The 20,573-nt window shown below is 46.1% G+C and overlaps 1 protein-coding gene across 1 annotated transcript in view; it reads left to right on the top strand.

Annotated features, from left to right (window-relative positions):
- The first annotated feature begins 6,098 nt into the window (after positions 1-6,098).
- FLI1 (Fli-1 proto-oncogene, ETS transcription factor) overlaps positions 6,099-20,573 on the top strand; it is a 92,978-nt gene continuing 78,503 nt past the window's right edge. Inside the window, exon 1 of the mRNA XM_040431812.1 lies at positions 6,099-6,237. Coding sequence (XP_040287746.1) covers positions 6,220-6,237 — 18 coding nt within the window. The 5' untranslated portion in view covers positions 6,099-6,219. The remainder of the gene's footprint in view (positions 6,238-20,573) is intronic.

Here is a 20,573-nt window from a genome sequence, read left to right on the forward strand (position 1 = left end):
GCACACGACTGGTGTCCCCCGTGGCCGTATTGCGGGTCCGCAATACACGGGACACCAGCCGTGTGCATTCCGCATCACGGATGCGGACCAATTCACTTGAATGGGTCCGCAAATCTGGATATGCGGTGCGGAACGGAACCACGGAACGGCTGGCCCACAGTTGGTGCCCGTGCATTGCGGACCACAATTTGCAGTCCGTAGCACGGGCACAGGCAGCACACGTTCGTGTGCAAGAGGCCTAAAGGAGTTGTTCATCTTTGTGGACCTTTTCTACAGACCCCATAGCGTGGCTGGACCCGTGGTGGTAATTGTCGATGAGCGAAGCGAGCTTCGTTCATAACTTCGGATTAATACTGTACAGAGATTCGAAGTGGAAAACCACTTTAAAACGTAAAACCGAACCGGCTTCGGTTCCGACCGGTACCTTGGAACCGACCCTGAGTTCGGTTTCAAGTCTTAAAGTGGTTTTCCACTTTAAAAATCAACTCAAATCAACGAATAACTAACTTCCGCTCATCTGAGCCCATACATTCTAAGGCCCCCTGCACACGAATATGTGCACCCCGTGGTCGTGCTGTGGCCCGCAAAATGCAGGCCGCAATGCACGAACACAGTCCGTGGGGCAGCCGCAGCGGATCGCGGACCCATTCACTTGAATGGGTCCGTGATCCGGCCGTTCCGCAAAAAGATAGGACATGTTCTATCTTTTTGCGGAACGGAAATACGGGACGAAACCCCACAGAAGCACTCCGTAGGAACGGCACCCGTGTATTGCGGATCCGCAAATGCGGTCCGCAATACGGCAACGGGAAGCCCACGTTCGTGTGCAGGAGGCCTAATACTGTACGGAGATGGATCTCAGTTCAGTATTAATCTGAAGTTCTGAACGAAGCGACCTCGGATGTAACATTCGAAGCTCGCTTAGCTCATCACTAGTGGTAATCATACTTACCTGATCCTCGCCGCTGGGTTTTGGTTACGTTATTGCAACTCTGGCTCAGCAGGTTTCAGGTTTGACGCTGGGTCACATGACCATAGTAGCCAATGACTGGCCAGAGAGGTGACATGTCCTGACTAGTGATGAGCGGCATAGGCAATATTCGGATTCGCAATATTCGCCATAAATTTGCAAATTCGAGAATTCGTGATTTCCAGTTATTGTTTACTTGATTGCGGAAATCGGCAATGTAATATATTCACAATAAATTCGCGATTAGAATATTCAACACTATTCGCGAATACGAATATATAGCACTATATTCTAAATATTCGCAAATTCTCGAAGTGGCGATATTCGCGATTAAAATTCGCAATTCAAATATTCGCGCTCAACACTAGTCCTGACCTAGTGACACATGGGTGACACATCACTGCTGCGGCCAGTCATTGGCTGCAGTGGTCACAAGACCTGACGTCAAACCGGATGTTGTTGCGGAGACCAGCAGAGCTGGCAGGGCAGCAATAGAGCCAGGAACTCAGTGGTAGGGATCAGGTAAGTGTGGGTGCAGGCACTCTGTGGGGCAGGGGTGGACTGGGAACTGAAAGGGGCCCTGGAAAAAAAACTAAAAGTTGTTCCCTGAGTCCAAACTGACAGAAGGTGGGACAACACAAGTAGATGGGGACAACATAAGTGGGCAGGGTCAGCAATACCACAGCGCAGCACAAAATATCATCCCAGCAGAACCAAATGACACAGTGCAGCACAAAATGCTGCCCCAGCAGAACAAGTACCACAGTGTAGCACAAAATGCTGCCCCAGCAGAACAACTACCACCGTGCAGCACAATATACTGCCCCAGAAGCTGGGCCTTTGTAATGGCCATCACTAGCTGCCACCTTCTGTCCTCCTCCAATTCTCCCAAATTAAGGGCTCATGCACACCAAAGTATTTTCTTTCTGTGTCTGTTCTGTTTTTTTTTGCGGACCGTATGCAGAACTATTCATTTCAATGGGTTCGCAAAAAAAAAACGGAAGTTACTCCGTGTGCATTCCGTTTACGTATGTCCGTATTTCCGTTCCGCAAAAAAATAGAACATGTCCTATTATTGTCCGCATTACGGACAAGGATAGTACTGTTCTATTAGGGGCCGGCTGTTCCCTTCCACAAAATACGGAATGCACACGGACGTCAAACGTATTTTTTGCGGATCCGTTTTTTTGTGGACCGCAAAATACATACGGTCGTGTGCATGAGCCCTAAGATATGGAGGGAGGAAGCTTAGGAGATGACAGCACTGAGCCTGCCCTACCTTCGGCAGGCTGCCTGGACTTCCCCAGTAATGACCCCAATAGCCCCCCAGTAGTGTGCTCCTCAAGTGGCCACAGAATAAAAATATCTAAGTCCTGTTCCAGGTCAGAGTCTGTTGTGCAGGCCTCGTTCACACGAACGTTTTTTTGCGTATCATATACGGTCCGTATATATGGAACCATTCAAGTCAGTGGGTCCGTAAAAAAAAACGGAACACATACGGAATGTACTCCGTATGTCTTCCGTATCCGTTCCGTTTTTTGCGGAACCATCTATTGAAAATGTTATGCCCAGCCCAATTTTTTCTATGTAATTACTGTGTACTGTATAGGCCATACGGCAAAACTGAACGGGAAACACTACTGAAACAAAAAACGGAAAAACGGATCTCACAGGCGGACCCTGAAACGCCAGTGTGAAAGTAGCCTAAGACTCTTCTGAACTCAGGAGGACATCTGCTGCAGCCAGGTACATGCAGTAAGTACCTGGTGCTCCCAGTGTAGGGTCTATGGCCAGTCCATCCCTGCTGTGGGGTGTGAAGAACAGGAACCCTCCTGACAAACCTTTTCCTCCAGAATTTGGCTTCAAAAACTGCATCTAATAACCTGACCCTGTTGCTCCTTAGGGCAGTGGCCCCACCGTGTACAGGTCACACTTATCAATATTCACTATGTCTAATGCACATTGATTGTCTCCTTATCCTGAAACCTGAGGGTGACATGGGGTTCTGTGTAATGGGGGCTCCTCCATATTTCTCTTATCAGACAGGGACTTCCATCCCGAGATCTGCAGGACTGGAATAGGTGAAGAAGGAGGAAAGATGTGGCCAAGAGTCAGAAGAAAGGGATGCCGGATTCATTCCCAGGGTTACTGAAGGGTTAATCCTCCCTGGATCGCCCCCGGTCTGGTGGAGGGGCAGGAATTCTAGGGTAAATTGGAAGCAGACCCGCAGCAAGGACTTCACAGCATCCATTCAGGCGCATCAGTGACCCGTGAGCCGCGCCATTTACAAGCTCCAGGGACATTTCACTATTTTCAATAAAAATAAATCGCAGTTTAATTATGGCCCCGAGCCAGCGGCCAAATATCTCCACATGAAGCCGGGGCTGTCCATAGTGCGCCCCTTACAAGGGGCAATAGGCGGCCCCCTCACTGTGAGCCCCTTACAGGGGGCAATAGGCGGCCCCCTCACTGTGAGCCCCTTACAGGGGGCAATAGGCGGCCCCCTCACTGTGAGCCCCTTACAAGGGGCAATAGGCGGCCCCCTCACTGTGAGCCCCTTACAAGGGGGCAATAGGCGGCCCCCTCACTGTGAGCCCCTTACAAGGGGCAATAGGCGGCCCCCTCGCTGTGAGCCCCTTACAAGGGGGCAATAGGCGGCCCCCTCACTGTGAGCCCCTTACAGGGGGCAATAGGCGGCCCCCTCACTGTGAGCCCCTTACAGGGGGCAATAGGCGGCCCCCTCACTGTGAGCCCCTTACAGGGGGCAATAGCCGGCCCCCTCACTGTGAGCCCCTTACAGGGGGCAATAGGCGGCCCCCTCACTGTGAGCCCCTTACAAGGGGCAATAGGCGGCGCCCTCACTGTGAGCCCCTTATAAGGGGCAATAGGCGGCGCCCTCACTGTGAGCCCCTTACAGGGGGCAATAGGCGCCCCCCTCACTGTGAGCCACTTACAAGGGGCAATAGGAGCCCCCCTGTGTAAGGGACAAATATGGGGTGGGGGGCTGCTACTGAGTGATAACAGGGTCATCTCTCCTCATTTATCAGTCTATGGGGTGAGGACCAGAGATCGGAGCCCGGGAAGGGAGGGGAAGATTGCTTGTATATGCGGGACACTCTAATATAAGAAGCTCTGTGTGTACGAATCCCTATATGTGTCTGTATATTCTGTAGGGTGGGACTTACAGTAATTTCTAACCTAATCCATACCATCTAGAGCGGCCTTCCATCACAGAGTATGGCTGCAGTGAACTGACACACTGCAACGAGCTCCGCTGCTCTGTGAGCGCACACTGACACTTGTAGGAATTCGGAGCGGTGCATTTTCTGATTTCTTAAAAACTTTCCCAAGCTGCTGAAGGGTTAATTGGCTTTGATTCGAAGGAGTAGATGCTCTAGTGGCCCCAGGCAAGGGGAGAAATGACCCCGCAAGCAGCATCCAGATGTGGTGGACTCTGGGGACCTGGATGCAGACCCCTGGATTGTGGAGCAGACAGAAGGAGGGGGCTGTGAGTCCCCTTTCCATCTCCCTCCTCCTCCAGTCTACATGGATGGAGACAGACCCTCCCTCCCTTACCTACAGCGACCAGAGCCCCCGCACCCCTTGCCCCGCAGCTGCGCTGGAAATTGCACTAGAATTGATGAGGTTAATTTCAGGCAGACAAGAAAGAAGCAACGTGAGAGGGACCCAGACCCCCTGACAAATGGGCACTTGATGCCCTGATCCCGGAGGACGCTTAACCTGTCACCCTATACCTGATCCTGGAAGACCCTCACCTACTTCCCTGATCCTAGAGAACCTTTACCTAATCCTCTGGTCCTGCAGAACCCTCACCTACTTCCCTGATCCTAGAGAGCCTTCAACTTGTCCTCTGATCCTGGAGATCCCTCTCCTAGTCCCCTGATCCTGGAAGACCATCACCTAGTCTCCTGATTCTAGAGGACCCTCACCTTGTTCTCTAATCCTGGAAGACCCTCACCTTGTCTCCTGATTCTAGAGGACTCTCACCTTGATCCCTGATCCTGGAAGACCCTCACCTAGTCTCCTGATTCTAGAGGACCCTCACCTTGTTCTCTAATGCTGGAAGACCCTCACCTTGTCTCCTGATTCTAGAGGACTCTCACCTTGATCCCTGATCCTGGAAGACCCTCACCTAGTCCTTTGATTGTAGAGGATCTTCACCTAGTTCCCAGATCCTGGAAGACTATCACATTGTACTGTGATCTTGGAAGATACTCATCTTGTTCCCTGATCCTGGAGGACCCTCATCTCACCCCTGTTGGATCTAACATTGTGGATTACACTGGACTGTGGCCGCACAGATATAATGCATCTGAAGAAACTGGTGGAGCACAGAAAGGTCGGTGAGAAGTAGTGACAGACCGATGGCCACAAGGTGTCCTGCCCAGTGTGTCCCCCACTGCATGTAGAGAGCAGGGAGACACACACAGGGTGCTGGAGGGATCACACACAGGGTGCTGGAGGGATCACACACAGGGTGCTGGAGGGATCACACACAGGGTGCTGGAGGGATCACACACAGGGTGCAGGGTGCTGGAGGGATCACACACAGGGTGCAGGGTGCTGGAGGTATCACACACAGGGTGCTGGAGGGATCACACACAGGGTGCAGGGTGCTGGAGGGATCACACACAGGGTGTTGGAGGGATCACACACAGGGTGCAGGGTGCTGGAGGGATCACACACAGGGTGCAGGGTGCTGGAGGTATCACACACAGGGTGCTGGAGGTATCACACACAGGGTGCTGGAGGGATCACACACAGGGTGCTGGAGGGATCACACACAGGGTGCTGGAGGGATCACACACAGGGTGCTGGAGGGATCACACACAGGGTGCTGGAGGGATCACACACAGGGTGCTGGAGGGATCACACACAGGGTGCAGGGTGCTGGAGGGATCACACACAGGGTGCTGGAGGGATCACACACAAGTTTCTTCCCTGTAGTTGTAGAGTTGGGGGTGGGGTGGGGGGTCCTCAGGAAGGAGCAGCGGGGACAATGCTGCTGATGTGAGTGGCCTTATCTCCGGGCGCATATATCCTGTCTGTATATGATGTAGATGCGCAGGCAGTGACTTCACTTCCCAAAATGACCAAAAAAGCTTTCATCCGGTGAAGAGTGTCAGGGGAGGCACAGCCAGACGGGCAGAGGACACAGCGGGGCTGGGGCGCCGTGTAGCCGGGTCAATGAGCGGGACATCACTGGCCTCTTCTGCAATCTGCTTCCCATGGACGGGACCATCAAGGTAAGAGAGGCCACAGCTGGGCATCGGGCACCCTGGTGCTGCCACCTCACCAGCGCCCCTATTACCGGCCACAGACAGGAAGGGGCCCCCTTTATTCCAGTATTCGTTCTCTCCAGCACACACACAGATGTGTCCCCCACCTATACTGGGAGTACTGGACATGAAGTTCTGACCTCAGCCCTGGTCCTTCCCTGTATATAGCAGCAGCAGGTCCTATGTATGGACACTCAGCTCCCATCTCACCATGCTTGACCCCATCCACCTCCATACAATGACCACACTGCAGATTACAAACCCGTCTATACTGTGTATGAGGCCACATGCAGAGGGCTGTATTTTTAGTCGGCATGTGATCTGCATTTTTTGGTAGATTGGACGCGGACCCATTTATTATGGAGAAAGCACAGCATGTGCTTTCTGCATCCATATGGGTGTTCCGCCATCCTACAAAAAAGATAGAACATGTCCTATTCTTGTCCGCTGTCTGGACAAATATAGGCATTTTTAACATGGGGAGGCACATGCAGAACGGGGAAATGCGGAACGCACACAGCTGGTATCAGTGTTTTGCGTATCTGCGGTTTCTGGACCGTAAAATGGATACGGTCGTGTGTAGGGGGCCTTAGAGTGAGCTGAATATAGACTTAAATGACTTAGTTAGCCAGTATCAGTTGGCATCTTCAGGACATAGTGTGGCATCTTCATACATACTACTCTGGGCCACCAAAGAATCCCCTTCTGGTCCTCCATCTAATAGCATGCCACCTTTACATCAAATGACTGCTGAGGTTGGTAAACGTAGGACCAGGGGCGTAACTACCATAGTGGCAGACCATGCGACTGCTTTGGGGCACAGGGCAAGTGGGGGCCCAGTTGGGATCATCCCTTCTTCTACTGGGGGTGAAAACTTGGTCAGGACTCTACCCCTAAAAGGAAAAACTTTTCGCAAATGAGGCAGTGGAAAAAATGACCAAAGGGTAATTGAAAGGTGTGGGCTATGGGGCCCTCACTTCTCTATGTACGCCACTACAGAGGACCCCTGTGGTCTCTACCCCTAAAAGAGAGAGGGTGGACCCAACAGAAAGTAAGGGCAGAGCAGACAAAAGAGGCCGAGTGCAAGGTAGTTTAGAAATGGAGGAAAGCATGGGTCCTGGCAGTGGCATGAAGCTGGTAAAGGAGAATACTGGGCATCACTGGTATAAGGGGCAGAACAATGAACATAGTGTAGAGAGGGAGAAAAGAGGTGGGCATAGCCAACAGTAGAGTGTGGACCCCAGGCTGGTCTTGGGTTCCTTGGCTCCACCACAGAAAATTATTCTTAGGGCCCAACTTCCATATCATCAATAAAGTCTAATAGGTTTTGAATCCAAGAAATAGACCCTAGTGGCAAGTGATTGGCTCTAAATGTTTTTTTTTTCCTTCTTTCTCCTGGATCATTGGGCCCATTATCAGAACCTGGGCCGTCTGGAGGATCCTCTGGTAGTGGACCCTAGCTACCAGAAGAGCAAAGCACTGGCCTGGCAGAGCGCATAGTACACTGTCTTAGACCTTGTGTTATGTTCTCTATGTTCACTACATCCCAGTGAGCAGATTACTGGGCATATATACCAGTGGGGGCATTATACTGGGCAGAGTATGGTTCCTCTTAACATTTCAGGGAGTGGGCTGAAGTCCAGACGGCAGCAGCAGCCCTAGATCTGACATAGAGCATCGCGTTGTGTCTGTTTCTTTGAGGCAAGCAGCAGAGGAAGTTGACAGTGTAACACATGGCTGGGTGCCCACAGTGGGTGTGTGATGGGGCCGCACTGTTGCTTCATCCTTAGTACAATATGGCTTCAACTTTCAGTCTGATCCCTACCGTAGAGATCTGATGAACATAAGGTAATAATCAATGGCGTTTTGCTTCCAGCACAGTAAACAGTACGACGTAATGAACCAACCATGTGTATATAATAATAGATCCTATATGATGGAAAATCCTACATTACCCTGTACTGTATTGGGCGTCATATACACACCCAGTGGATGTACTTCAAAAGGACCAGTCACCACTCATGACGTGTCTGTTTTAGTAAATTATCGCATCCCACACTAAATAACATTGTCTTATAACTGTATCTTGTATCGTTCCTCTGTTATTCCTACTAGAAAATGTGTGAATGAACTGGCAACCTGGTGTTAGTGTGTCAGTGCACAGTCCGACACTGTCCCATCAATGCTGCCCTCGACCGGTAACTACCAGCTCATGCACTGTAGTGGGAATAATAGAGGAACATCCAGTTAGAAGAAACATGCTGCAGAAATATCTGTTTATGAGGAATGTAGGTAGGTAGTTCTGAAAAGGAACATGTCATCAGAGGTGATAGGTCTGCTTTAAGATGTTATTTCCGGTTCTGTGATAATAAATTCCATCATAAATGATTAAAGATCAGGACTGTGAGATTAAAGTGAAACATCTTGCAGGTGTCATTGTGCTGATATCAGTCTTTCTAGGTCGGTTTGCTCCAGAAAGGAAATGGTTACAGGGTATCTGCCTGTGCCCACAGACTGAGCTGCTGAGAACCGGGCTTGTCTGCGCCTCGGGTGGAGAACATGTTTGATCTGCGGATTTTTTTTTCTTTCTTGTACTTCGAAATCTGCTGACCTGATGGAAAATACAGTTAAGAAATAACAAACTGCACCAAGTGAAATGTTTGATTAGATCAGTAACTGCAGATATCTACATGACACAGTGAGGTCTTCTGTAAGAAAGCAAGCAGATTTGTCATGGGAGGGGGCCATTTAGTGTCACACACTTCTTTAGAAAGTTTTAGGAACGGTGCCGAATGTGTGTTTTGCAGTCAGTAAAGATAAAACCTACGATAAAAGTGTATTACATGTGCACAGAGTAGACCCATCTACTTTAGAGGCGATAAGTCAGCAGTCCAGGAGCCTTGAACACCGTCTTATATCAGCCTTGTATTGATCAATTAAATGGAACTTTTAGGGTACTTTCACACTAGCGTTTTTCTTTTCCAGCATAGAGTTCCGTCCTAGGGGCTCTATACCGGAAAAGAACTGATCAGTTTTATCCTAATGCATTCTGAATGGGGAGCAATCTGTTCAGGATGTCTTCAGTTCAGTCTTTTTGACTGTTCAGTACAGAGATAATATCGCAGCATGCTACGGTTTTATCTCCAGCCAAAAATTCGGAACACTTGCCAGAATGCCGGATCAGGCATTTTTTTTTTACATAGGAATGTATTAGTGCCGGATCTGGCATTCAAAATACAGCAATGCTAGATTCCGGACCAAAAAAAATGTGAAAAAAAAAATTGCCGGATCCGTTTTTCCAGATGACACCGGAAAGACGGATTCGGCATTTCAATGCATTTGTAAGACGGATCAGGATCCTGATCAGTCTTACAAATGCCATCAGTTGGCATACGTTTTGACTGATCCGGCATGCAGTTCCTCTGCTGCAAGTGTGAAAGTACCCTTAAAGTCCACAGGTCCATAAATCTGAAGAGTATAAATGGCTGCCATGCCATGAGTCAGGAGCAATATCTGAGTCCCTCCCAGTCCACCCATGACCTGTGTTGGTTCTCCAATCTTGAACTCTTAGGCTAGGTCTACACGGCGACATTTTGTCGCATCAATGTCGTGCGACAATTTTTATAATGATAGTCTATAGTGTCGCACTGCAACATGCGACATGCTGCGAAGCGACAGTCGCAAAAAATCCATTCGAGATGGATTTTTCTGCGACTGTCATGTCACGCGACAAATTTTGCAGTGTAGTTGTGCCCTATCTGTCGCGCGACTTATTGTCGCGCAACACATGTCGTCATGTAGACCTAGCCTTACACTCCTTTATGCTTTTACTATAGTGGAGATGCATATCCAGGGAGTATGGAGCACCACAGTTTGGTCCTGATGGAAACAGTGTAAACTCAATACCTAATTATCCAACTATATCGAGAGACTCTTCAAATGTGTTACTTTAGGGCTGAGAAAAATAATTATTTTTTAATCGGTGTGGTATATAACTGAAGACTATTTCCATGAATTCAAATGAGGCCTGTTGGCACAGAGAGGAGTCATTATAGAGTAGGCTCCCACCTAAAAGAGGTCTCCTTTCTGAAGAGTCATTATAGAGTAGGCTTCCACCTAAAAGAGGTCTCCTTTCTGAAGAGTCATTATAGAGTAGGCTTCCACCTAAAAGAGGTCTCCTTTCTGAAGAGTCATTATAGAGTAGGCTTCCACCTAAAAGAGGTCTCCTTTCTGAAGAGTCATTATAGAGTAGGCTTCCACCTAAAAGAGGTCTCCTTTCTGAAGTCATTATAGAGTAGGCTCCCACCTAAAAGAGGTCTCCTTTCCAAAGAGTCATTATAGAGTAGGCTCCCACCTAAAAGAGGTCTCCTTTCTGAAGAGTCATTATAGAGTAGGCTCCCACCTAAAAGAGGTCTCCTTTCTGAAGAGTCATTATAGAGTAGGCTTCCACCTAAAAGAGGTCTCCTTTCTGAAGAGTCCTTTTAGAGTAGGCTTCCACCTAAAACAGGGTCTCCTTTCTGAAGAGTCATTATAGAGTAGGCTTCCACCTAAAAGAGGTCTCCTTTCTGAAGAGTCATTATAGAGTAGGCTTCCACCTAAAAGAGGTCTCCTTTCTGAAGAGTCCTTTTAGAGTAGGCTTCCACCTAAAACAGGGTCTCCTTGCCGTGGTGGATAGACACAAATTATTTGTATATTTGCTAAGTTCCTCATACTCATATAGTGAATATAATAGTAACATTTTCAATTTATATATTCAATGTTTGCACAGCGTTATTTCATGGTGTCTGGGAAATAAAGCTGACCATAGTCATAGAAGGTCTGATATTTTGGGCCATTGTGAGAAAAGAGAATCAGGTCACATATCAGTAAATATAATGCTCAACACTGATGACCAGAAGGTCTTGATATCACACATTTGGCTTAGATATGTTTTGCTGCTTTGGACAGCATCTTTGAGCAGGTGGAAATCAGTCTGCCTTCCCTATTGTAAAAGTGATGGGTCTTCTTGTTGCTGTGTTCTGGAGAACCTTGATTGGGAAGCATTGGATTAGACATTTCCAATCAATGTTGACTACCTGCTATGAAGAGGACTTTATAAACAGGACTATAATAATCAGTTCCAGGGGTGGACTGGCCATAGACCCTACAGGGAAATCTCTCAGTGGGATGGTGCTCAGGGGGCTGCCCAAGCCCTCTTCACGACCGCCGATCTGGTACCTACTGATCTGATGCTCTGAGCATTAATTAATGCTAGGAGCATCTGGTACTCATGCACCTGACTAGCAGAAGAAAGTGCCCGCCTGCATTCAACTGTAGTGCTGTCCTCAGGACAGTGATAGGGTTGAATGCTGCGGTGGGGTGGCAGTATTTTGTGCTGCACTCCGGTATTGCTGGCCCCTCCTATCTATGTTGACCCTGCCTTCTGTCAATTTGCAACCCCCTACAACATGGGGCCACTTTTACTTTTTTCCAGGGCCACTTTATAGGGGTTATCCAACCCGTATAATGCCCCCTCTAATGCCTGGGCACAGGTTGTAGTTACCTTGCTCTCCGGCACCCGCATTGCTTCTGATGCCCGCACGGCCACTGCTGCATCTCCCCGTCATGCGGATCAAAACATCTGGAGCTGGTGGGGAAGGGGGAGTTAATAGCAGGCTATGACCAGGACGAGCATTGCGGGTGACACTAGGGAGGCTCGTCCCCCAGAAAAAATATGGTGACTGTGCAGGCATCAGAAGCGACGCTAGTGACGGGGAGCAGGTACCCAGGCATTATAGGGGGCATTATAGGGGTTGGATAACCCCTTTAAGTTCCCAGTCTATCCCTGATCACTTCTGTATTGTATTGACCATTTTCAATTAGGGCTGTACTCACTTTTGTTGCCAGCTGTATAGACATTAATAGCTGTGTTGAGTTATGTTGAGGGCACACCAAATTTAGGCTACTTTCACACTTGCGGCAGGACGGATCCGACAGGCTGTTCACCATGTCAGATCCGTCCTTCCGCTATTTCGCCGTGCCGCCGGACCGCTGCTCCGTCCCCATTGACTATAATGGGGACGGGGGCGGAGCTCCAGCGCAGCACGGCGAAAGCCGCCGGACTAAAAAGTCCTGCATGTCCGACTTTTTAGTCCGGCGGCACGGCATTATAGTCAATGGGGACGGAGCGGCGGTCCGGCGGCACGGCAAAATAGCAGAAGGACGGATCTGACATGGTGAACAGCCTGTCGGATCTGTCCTGCCGTAAGTGTGAAAGTAGCCTTACACTGTTATATAAGCTGCACACTGACTACTTTACATTGTATCAATGTGTCGTCCCATGAAAATATATAATAAATATTTACAAAACTGTGAGCAATATAAAACTGGTTATCCTGATCAGTCATTAAAGGGGTTGTCTGGGACATTTAAAAATCTCAGAGAAGGAAGCTGATTTCGTAACAAAATAAGTGTTATTTATATGAAATATCGCCACCTTCCTGCACTGCTGCTGGTATCTCCTAATGTCCAACAGTGATGACATAAAGGGATTCCATGTGCTCCCGGGTCTGTGCAAACATAGAACTTGACCTATTATGAGACGCAAGATGTGGTTTGCCACGGCTCTGCACCGCGATCTGGCATGCACACGGCCAGTATCCATGTTTTGCGGATCCGCGGGTTACGGTCAGCAAAACGGACACTGTCATATGCATGGGACCACATCTTTTTTCTTCTGTGAGATTTTTACATTTTTTACTATTTGGAATGTCAAAGACAGAATTTTTTTATGGTGTCCGTACACTGATTCTAAGATGAGGAACCTACCGTATCTACCTGAAAATGCCTGAACAGGTTCATATTATAGCCTGGGACAGGAATTATTGGTGGATGGATTAGTACTTAGTGCTGTGGGGGTGAAAGTGAAAACCTGTAGGTGGTTTTGTAAAATAATCTGCAAAAATCATGCCCATGTTGTGCAGTGAATTTTAGAAGCTTTTAACACAGAACGTATTGTATGAATTGTATATCCCATAGGACATCTATGAAATCACTGAGCTAAATAGAATGAACAGTAAACTACAGGGAAACCTGTAGTGTAAGGGTGAATTCATACATGGCAGATTTGTTGCTGAAATTTCTGCAACTGAAAATCACCTCCATTTACCTTGCTTTTGGCACATTGTGTTCTGTGTGTGAATATACCCTTAGGCCTCTTTCACACGGGCGTCATGGATTTGGGCCGGATAAGATGCGAGTGCGTCTCGGGAAAATGCGCAATTTTTCCACGCGAGTGCGAAACATTGTAATGCGTTTTGCACTCGCGTGAGAAAAATCAGCATGTTTGGTACCCAAACCCAAACTTCTTCACAGAAGTTCGGGTTTGGGTTAGGTGTTGTGTAGATTTTATTATTTTCCCTTATAACATGGTTTTAAGGGAAAATGATAGCATTCTTAATACAGAACGCTTAGTAAAATAGGGATGGAGGGGTTAAAAAATAAATAAAAGTAATTTAACTCACCTCATCCACTTGTTCGGGCAACCCGGCTTCTCTTCTGTCTTCTTCTTTGAGGAAAAAGACCTGTGATGACGTCACTGCGCTCATCACATGGTTTGTCACATGATCCATCACCATGGTGATGGATCATGTGACGAACCATGTGATGAGCGCAGTGACATCACCACAGGTCCTTTTCCTCCTGGACAGCAAAGAAGAAGACAGAAGAGAAGCCGGGCTGCCCGAACAAGTGGATGAGGTGAGTTAAATTACTTTTATTTATTTTTTAACCCCTCCATCCCTATTTTACTAAGCATTCTGTATTAAGAATGCTATTATTTTCCCTTATAACCATGTTATAAGGGAAAATAATAATGATCGGGTCCCCATCCCGATCGTCTCCTAGCAACCATGCGTGAAAATTGCACCGCATCCGCACTTGCATTCACTTCTATGGGGCCTGCGTTGCGTGAAAAACGCGCAAAATGGAGCATGCTGCGATTTTCACGCAACACACAAGTGATGGGTGAAAATCACCGCTCATGTGCACAGCCCCATAGAAAGGAATGAGTCCAGATTCAGTGCGGGTGCAATGCGTTCACCTCACGCATTGCACCCGCGTGGAAATCTCGCCCGTGTGAAAGAGGCCTTAGGGTATTGTCCACATGGGGCATATTTTCTGCAGACGAAATTCTGCTGCAGATTGTTATGGATAGAAAAGCGTGAAATCCACAGTGTCGTGCATTGCACGGATTAAATCCACAGTGGAAACCCACATATAAACTGCTGAATTTTAAATTGGCAGGAAGATACTTTTAGCAGTATGTATAAGATTTCTAAAAACCCTATCCACTTTGCTGGCATCATAAAACACTGCAAAATATACAGCAGAACCGCCACGTTAGGCCGTGCGCTAAGGGTATGTCCACAGGGGACAGATACACTGGAGATTTGCATGTCGCAAAATCGTATTTCAGTGTGTACTCTTGTGACTCTACCACAGATATCACCCTAATCAGGGCAAAGGATGGAATCCTCAGCTGAAATCGCAGCATAAGGGCTTGTTCACACGACCGTGTGAAGTCCGTGCCCGTGCTGTGGACCGCAAATTGCGGTCTGCAATGCACGGGCACCTTCTGTGGGGCAGCCACATGGGGATCGCAAACCCATTCACTTAAATAGGTCCGCCATGCATCCGTTTTGCAAAAAGATAGAGCAAGTTCTATCTTTTTGCGGTGCGGAGGCACGGAACGGAACCCCAGAAAGCACTCCGTAGCGCTTCCGTAGTGTTCCGTTCCGCACCATTCCACATCTCCGGATTTGCGGACCCATTGAACTGAATGGGTCCGCATCCGTGATGCGGAATGCACACGGAACGGTGCCCGTGTATTGCGGATCCGCAATGGGCAGCACACGTTCGTGTGAATGAGCCCTAAATTGACATGCTGTGGATGTTTATATCCAGATATGTGCCGATTTCATTGTGGAAATGTTGCGCAGTAATGTGGATAATCTCATCCACTTTGCTGCTGCTGTAAACGCTGCAGAGGTTTTTGCACCCAATCCTGCTGTAGAAAATCGTCAGCATTTACGGCACGTGCAGCCGTACTCCACCAGCCAACCAGTTGGATTTTATAAGCTTTGCTTTTTTCCTTGGTATAGCCCTTGGCAACTTTACTATGTACAGCTTTCAGGACTTTATAGGCATACAGTAAGTGATAAGTCCCTTTCTTAATACACACACTGTATGGACATCTGGCCGCAGCTCGTCTTCCCTCTGACAGCATTCCTAGCTCTGTTAGGGTTTCGGCCCTGTCCGTAAGTAATTGGGGCTGTACTAAAAAAGTCACCAATATCACACATACTGCATAATAGGACAATGTAAGTGACTGGTGGAGCATACGATAAAACTCAAAGATTATTATATAGTCTGAAGATACTCATAATCAGGGGTTTAAATCATTGCTGCTATTTCCAAATAATTCACTATCAGCAGAGTTGTCTGAGCAGCCAATGGAAGTCATTGCTCTGATCTTAATAGTGATCACAATGTATAAACGAGTAGAATGATCATATCCATCAGAATCAACAGTGACCTCATCTGCATAGGAACTGTCCAATCATAGTCACTGCTTGATGATCGCATCATGTAACTATTAACAAGGTTAGAGAACCCTATTCAAGGTAATAGTAAGGTTAAGGCCTCTTGCACGCGGCCGAGCCGCTCCGTGCATTGGGGCCCGCAAAAAAATAGAGCAAGTTCAAGTGAATGGGTCCGCATCCGTGGTGCGTTGAGCACACGGCCGGTACCCGCATATTGAATGAGGACCCGCTGTTTGCGGGCTGCAATACTGGCCACAGCTGGCAACGGCCGTGTGCATGGGGCCTTAATTATGATCCGTGCAATGTTTTTCCTGTTACGCTGCTCCAATCTTCGCAGAATGACACAATATATAGTAACCATCACATTATGGCCAAAATCTTTTCTAGAAATTCTTTTTTTTAAATCAGTGGAAAATAAAAGGCTGCTAACCTCAAAAGCAAATTAAATGAATGTATTGCTAATGATTTTTTACAGACTTCATTTTTCATTCAGGATAAACAACTAGTACTTTACATAGTAACAAGCAATAATCAAAGTTTTATAACAAGTTGTCCTGTATTAAACTCCAGAGCTGCACTCACTAGTCTACTGGTGAAGTCACTTTGTACAAACATTACTTATCCTGTACGGATCCTGAGTTACATCCTGTGTTATACTCTAGAGCTGCGCTCACTATTCTGCTGGTGGAATTACTATGTAGATACATTACATTATCCTGTACTGATCCTGTTACATCATATATTATACTCCAGAGCTGCACTCACTATACTGCTGATGGAATCACTGTGTGCATGCATTACATTACTTATCCTGTACTGATTATGAGTTACATCCTGTATTAAACTCCAGAGCTGTAATCACTATTTTGCTGTTGGAGTCACTGTGTACATACATTACTTTACTTATTCTGTACTGATCCTGAGTTATAGCCTGTATTATACTCCAGAGCTGCTCTCACTATTCTGCTGGTGGAGTCATTGTCTACATGCATTATATTACTTATCTTCTACTGAACCTGGGTTATATCCTGCTTTATACTCCAGAGCTGCATTACTATAAGTGCTGGTGGAGTCACGTTTTGCATATGTAGATTATATTACTAACCCATTACTGATCCTGAGTTACATCCTGCACTATTCTCCAGAGTAGCATTCACTATTCTGCTGGTGGAGTCTCTGTGTGCATACATTACTTATAATGGCCTGATCCTGAGTTAAATCCTCTTTTATACTCCGGAGCTGAACTCACTATTCTGCTGGTGGAGTCACTGTGTACATACATTACATTACTTATCCAGTAGTGAGCCTGAGTTATATCCTGTATTATACTCTAGAGCTGCACTCACTATTCTGCTGGTAGAGACTCCAAGTACATATACTACATTACTTATCCTGTACTAATACCGTGTTACATTCAGTACTGTATTCCAGAGCTGTGCTCACTATTCTGTTGGTGGAGTTACTTTATACATGCAGTACATGATATTACCTTTCCTGTGCTGATAATAAGTTCTAAGAGGCTATGGACACTTTTGGGCAATTTATTATTATTGCATTCTACTTATCTTTGACTAAGAGTAATTTTCCAATGAGTTTGTCCTCTACAGTCTTCAGTTTTCACTACTTTGCAAACTGTCAATTATATATTATATATCTATAACATTATATCTATAATATTATATTGTATAAAAAAAACATAAAAAAACAGGTGAATGGTTTTCTGGATATAATTTTCACTTCATGAACCCCACTTCTTGTTCTGGCCCTTTTACTTCCTCTTTTGTTTGGACTTTTAGCAGGACAAATAGCCTCACCTGACTTTCTCAGTCAGACCATTCACTGCGGCCAGAGCGGGACGGGGATGAGTGACTCAGTTAGAGCATCAAACATTATACTGATAAGTCCAATGCTGTTCTGTGGGTATCTTTTATCTAAGCATATCAGGAGAACAATAGAGCTGCCATATTGTTATCGTATTGTTATTAATCTACTATTTTACTAACAGATAACATATTTCCTTCACAGCATCAGTAAACTAAACAATGGATTGCTTATCTTTATAGTTTTATCTCTCTGTGCTGACTGTTACAAAGGGATACTCATTTCTTTTTAATTTTCAGTGTTATAATACTGCCAAAATGAAAACGAAAAACTTTTGCTTCTATGAATATTGAGTTTAAAAAATAGTATTAATTTCTGGCAGACGTGTCCCTTTAAGCTAAAGTCCTATAAAAATTATAAGGATTTGGCTTAAACGAGTGTTTACGAGTTGATGAGATAAGGGCTACTGATTGAGCTGTCAAAGCAGCTCACTGACAGATTTCAGGCAGATGCAGTGAAAACTGAAGGCTGTAGAGAACAAACTGCTGAAAATATTTAAAAGGAATATGTCAGCTCCAAAACACCCCGCAAACTAGAGTAAGTGGTGTATAGTGTAAGTGATGCTGAGGTTGTGTCATTCTTATCTTCATATTCACTTCCATTCTGACGCTGTGCTCCCACAAACCAGCAGTAAAACGCATTGAGAGGACTACTGAGCTCATACCCATAATAGAGGACTCCAAGAGGAGTGTTCTCAATGTATTTTACAGCTGGTTTGTTGGAGCTCAGTGTTGGAATATTACATAACCAGACTCAGCGTTACTTAAATTATTCACTGCTTACTCTAGTTTGGGGGGGGGGGGGGGGCTGGAGCCGATAGATTCCCTATAAAGAAGCACTCCCACAAAAATGTTCTTCACTGACCTGTCAGAAAGGTAAATGATGTAAGCTATAGTGAAGGTAATCTTCTTACCAGTGACTGTATTTGTGAGTTATAACCTCCCTTCTGATCCTCAGCTGTGTCATGTGACCAAAACGCTGTGCATCTTATGTGTGAACAGGAAGCCGATTTTTCTATGTATTCCTATGGGAGCCTCAATGTCAGTCTTAAAGGGAACCTGTCACCAGTTTTATGGTGTCCTAACTAAGGGCAACATAAATAAGTGACTGATTCTCCTAGCAAAATGCTGGGTCACTTTCTTTAATTAACTTAGTCAATCTGCCAACATCTTGTATTGAAAAGCTCCCATAATGATGAGTCCTGAATATTCATGAGCGCCTGACTCTCCCCGCCTACCTGCTGCTGATTGACAGTTATTTTCCATATGAATTTAAAAAACGCTGGACTCACTGACATCACGCTGGACTCATATCAGCTCATTAGCATGCGGCATGTGGCATCTGTGTGTGTATATTATGAGGTAACCATCTGTCACACCGGTAAGTGAATACATCTAAGGCACTTTTTAGTAGTTAATGATTGTATATAATTAGTTAGATTATATTCAAATATCCACATGACAGGTTCCCTTTAAGTAAGTGACTTCATGTCCTGTGTCCGTTGGAGATCAGAGTGTTGGTCACATGACACCGCTAAGTATAAGAAGGGAGGTTATAACTCAAAATGTGTCACTGGTAAGAAGGTTACCTTCACTAGAGTTTATATCATGTACCTTTTTAATGGCCCACAGAATAACACATTTTGTAGGAGTGCTTCTTTAATATAGACCAATTAGAAACATTATTTGCAGCCCAAGGTAAGTAGAAGGCAATAATAAAAAAATACCTCCAAAAGATGTTCATAGACTAAAATCTCTCATCATCCCCTGCTAGTCCAGCATCTGTACAGAACTTATTTTGTGCATCATAGAAAGTGTCATGTTTACTACAGGCACTGTACAGTCATCTGATGCGGGGAAAATTATAGGGGATCAACCAAGATGACGGGGGAAGGGGGGAAATGTCTAACGACAAGGTTGTGGTTTATAATAAAAACCTACTGATCAGTGAGTTCAGCTCTGAAGCATAATGCAGGGTGTAACTCTGGATTAGCACAAAAAAGTAGTGTATTTACAAGGATACATTTTTTTTAAGTTTAAATTAAGAGTAAACCTGCCTATACACTTTAGAGAGCTAAACGCTCATTTGTCTGACAACTATTCCCTACTCCCCAACATTGCACCTGTGTATACCCACCTTAAGACATAGCAGATAGTGTGAACCCTGTGACATAGGAGGCTTATCAATGAGACCAAAGGTGCCCATACACCTTCGATAACTGTTGGTCAAATATTTGTTTGGCCAACAGCTATCTCCTCCAACAATTGGTCCAACCAAGCATTTATACGTTTTCAAGAAGGAGAAAGAAGAAGGCTGCTGCCAATCACCTCTAGGGTGGCTTATCTGCTAGGAGAACAACAGTTGAACTTTAGTGTGCCCAGTCCTTCTCCAACATCATTGGCAGGGGGAAATTTGGGAGCTCAGCGTACACATTAGATGGTAGGCCCAACCTGCCATTGGGATCAGCCAGGAATACTTTTATGTATGAGGGCCTTTAGGTTTTACATAATCATTATCAGGGTTTCCTACGTGTTGTTCTTTGGCCTGTCCTGTGGGTTAGTGTTCTGTTTTATTTCTTACATATGTTGTGGGTGTGAAGTGCTGAGTACTGGGCTGTTTTTCCATCTCGGAGAAAGGCTGGGTATAGAATATCTGTAGAACCAGAATTTTGGCACGTCCTGGCTTTTAAAATTCCTGTGAAACAGTTTGAAACTCATGCAGTATTCTTCACAGAAGTTCGTCCTTTAGAAAAAGCTTTGGGTAAAATCTGTTTCATAGCGGATCTGGACATGTTGCACGAACCATATGAAGGTGAAGCTTGGGACCGTGGGGCATAAATTG

This window comes from Bufo bufo, chromosome 1 (assembly GCF_905171765.1).
Source record: "Bufo bufo chromosome 1, aBufBuf1.1, whole genome shotgun sequence".
Taxonomy (NCBI): domain Eukaryota; kingdom Metazoa; phylum Chordata; class Amphibia; order Anura; family Bufonidae; genus Bufo; species Bufo bufo.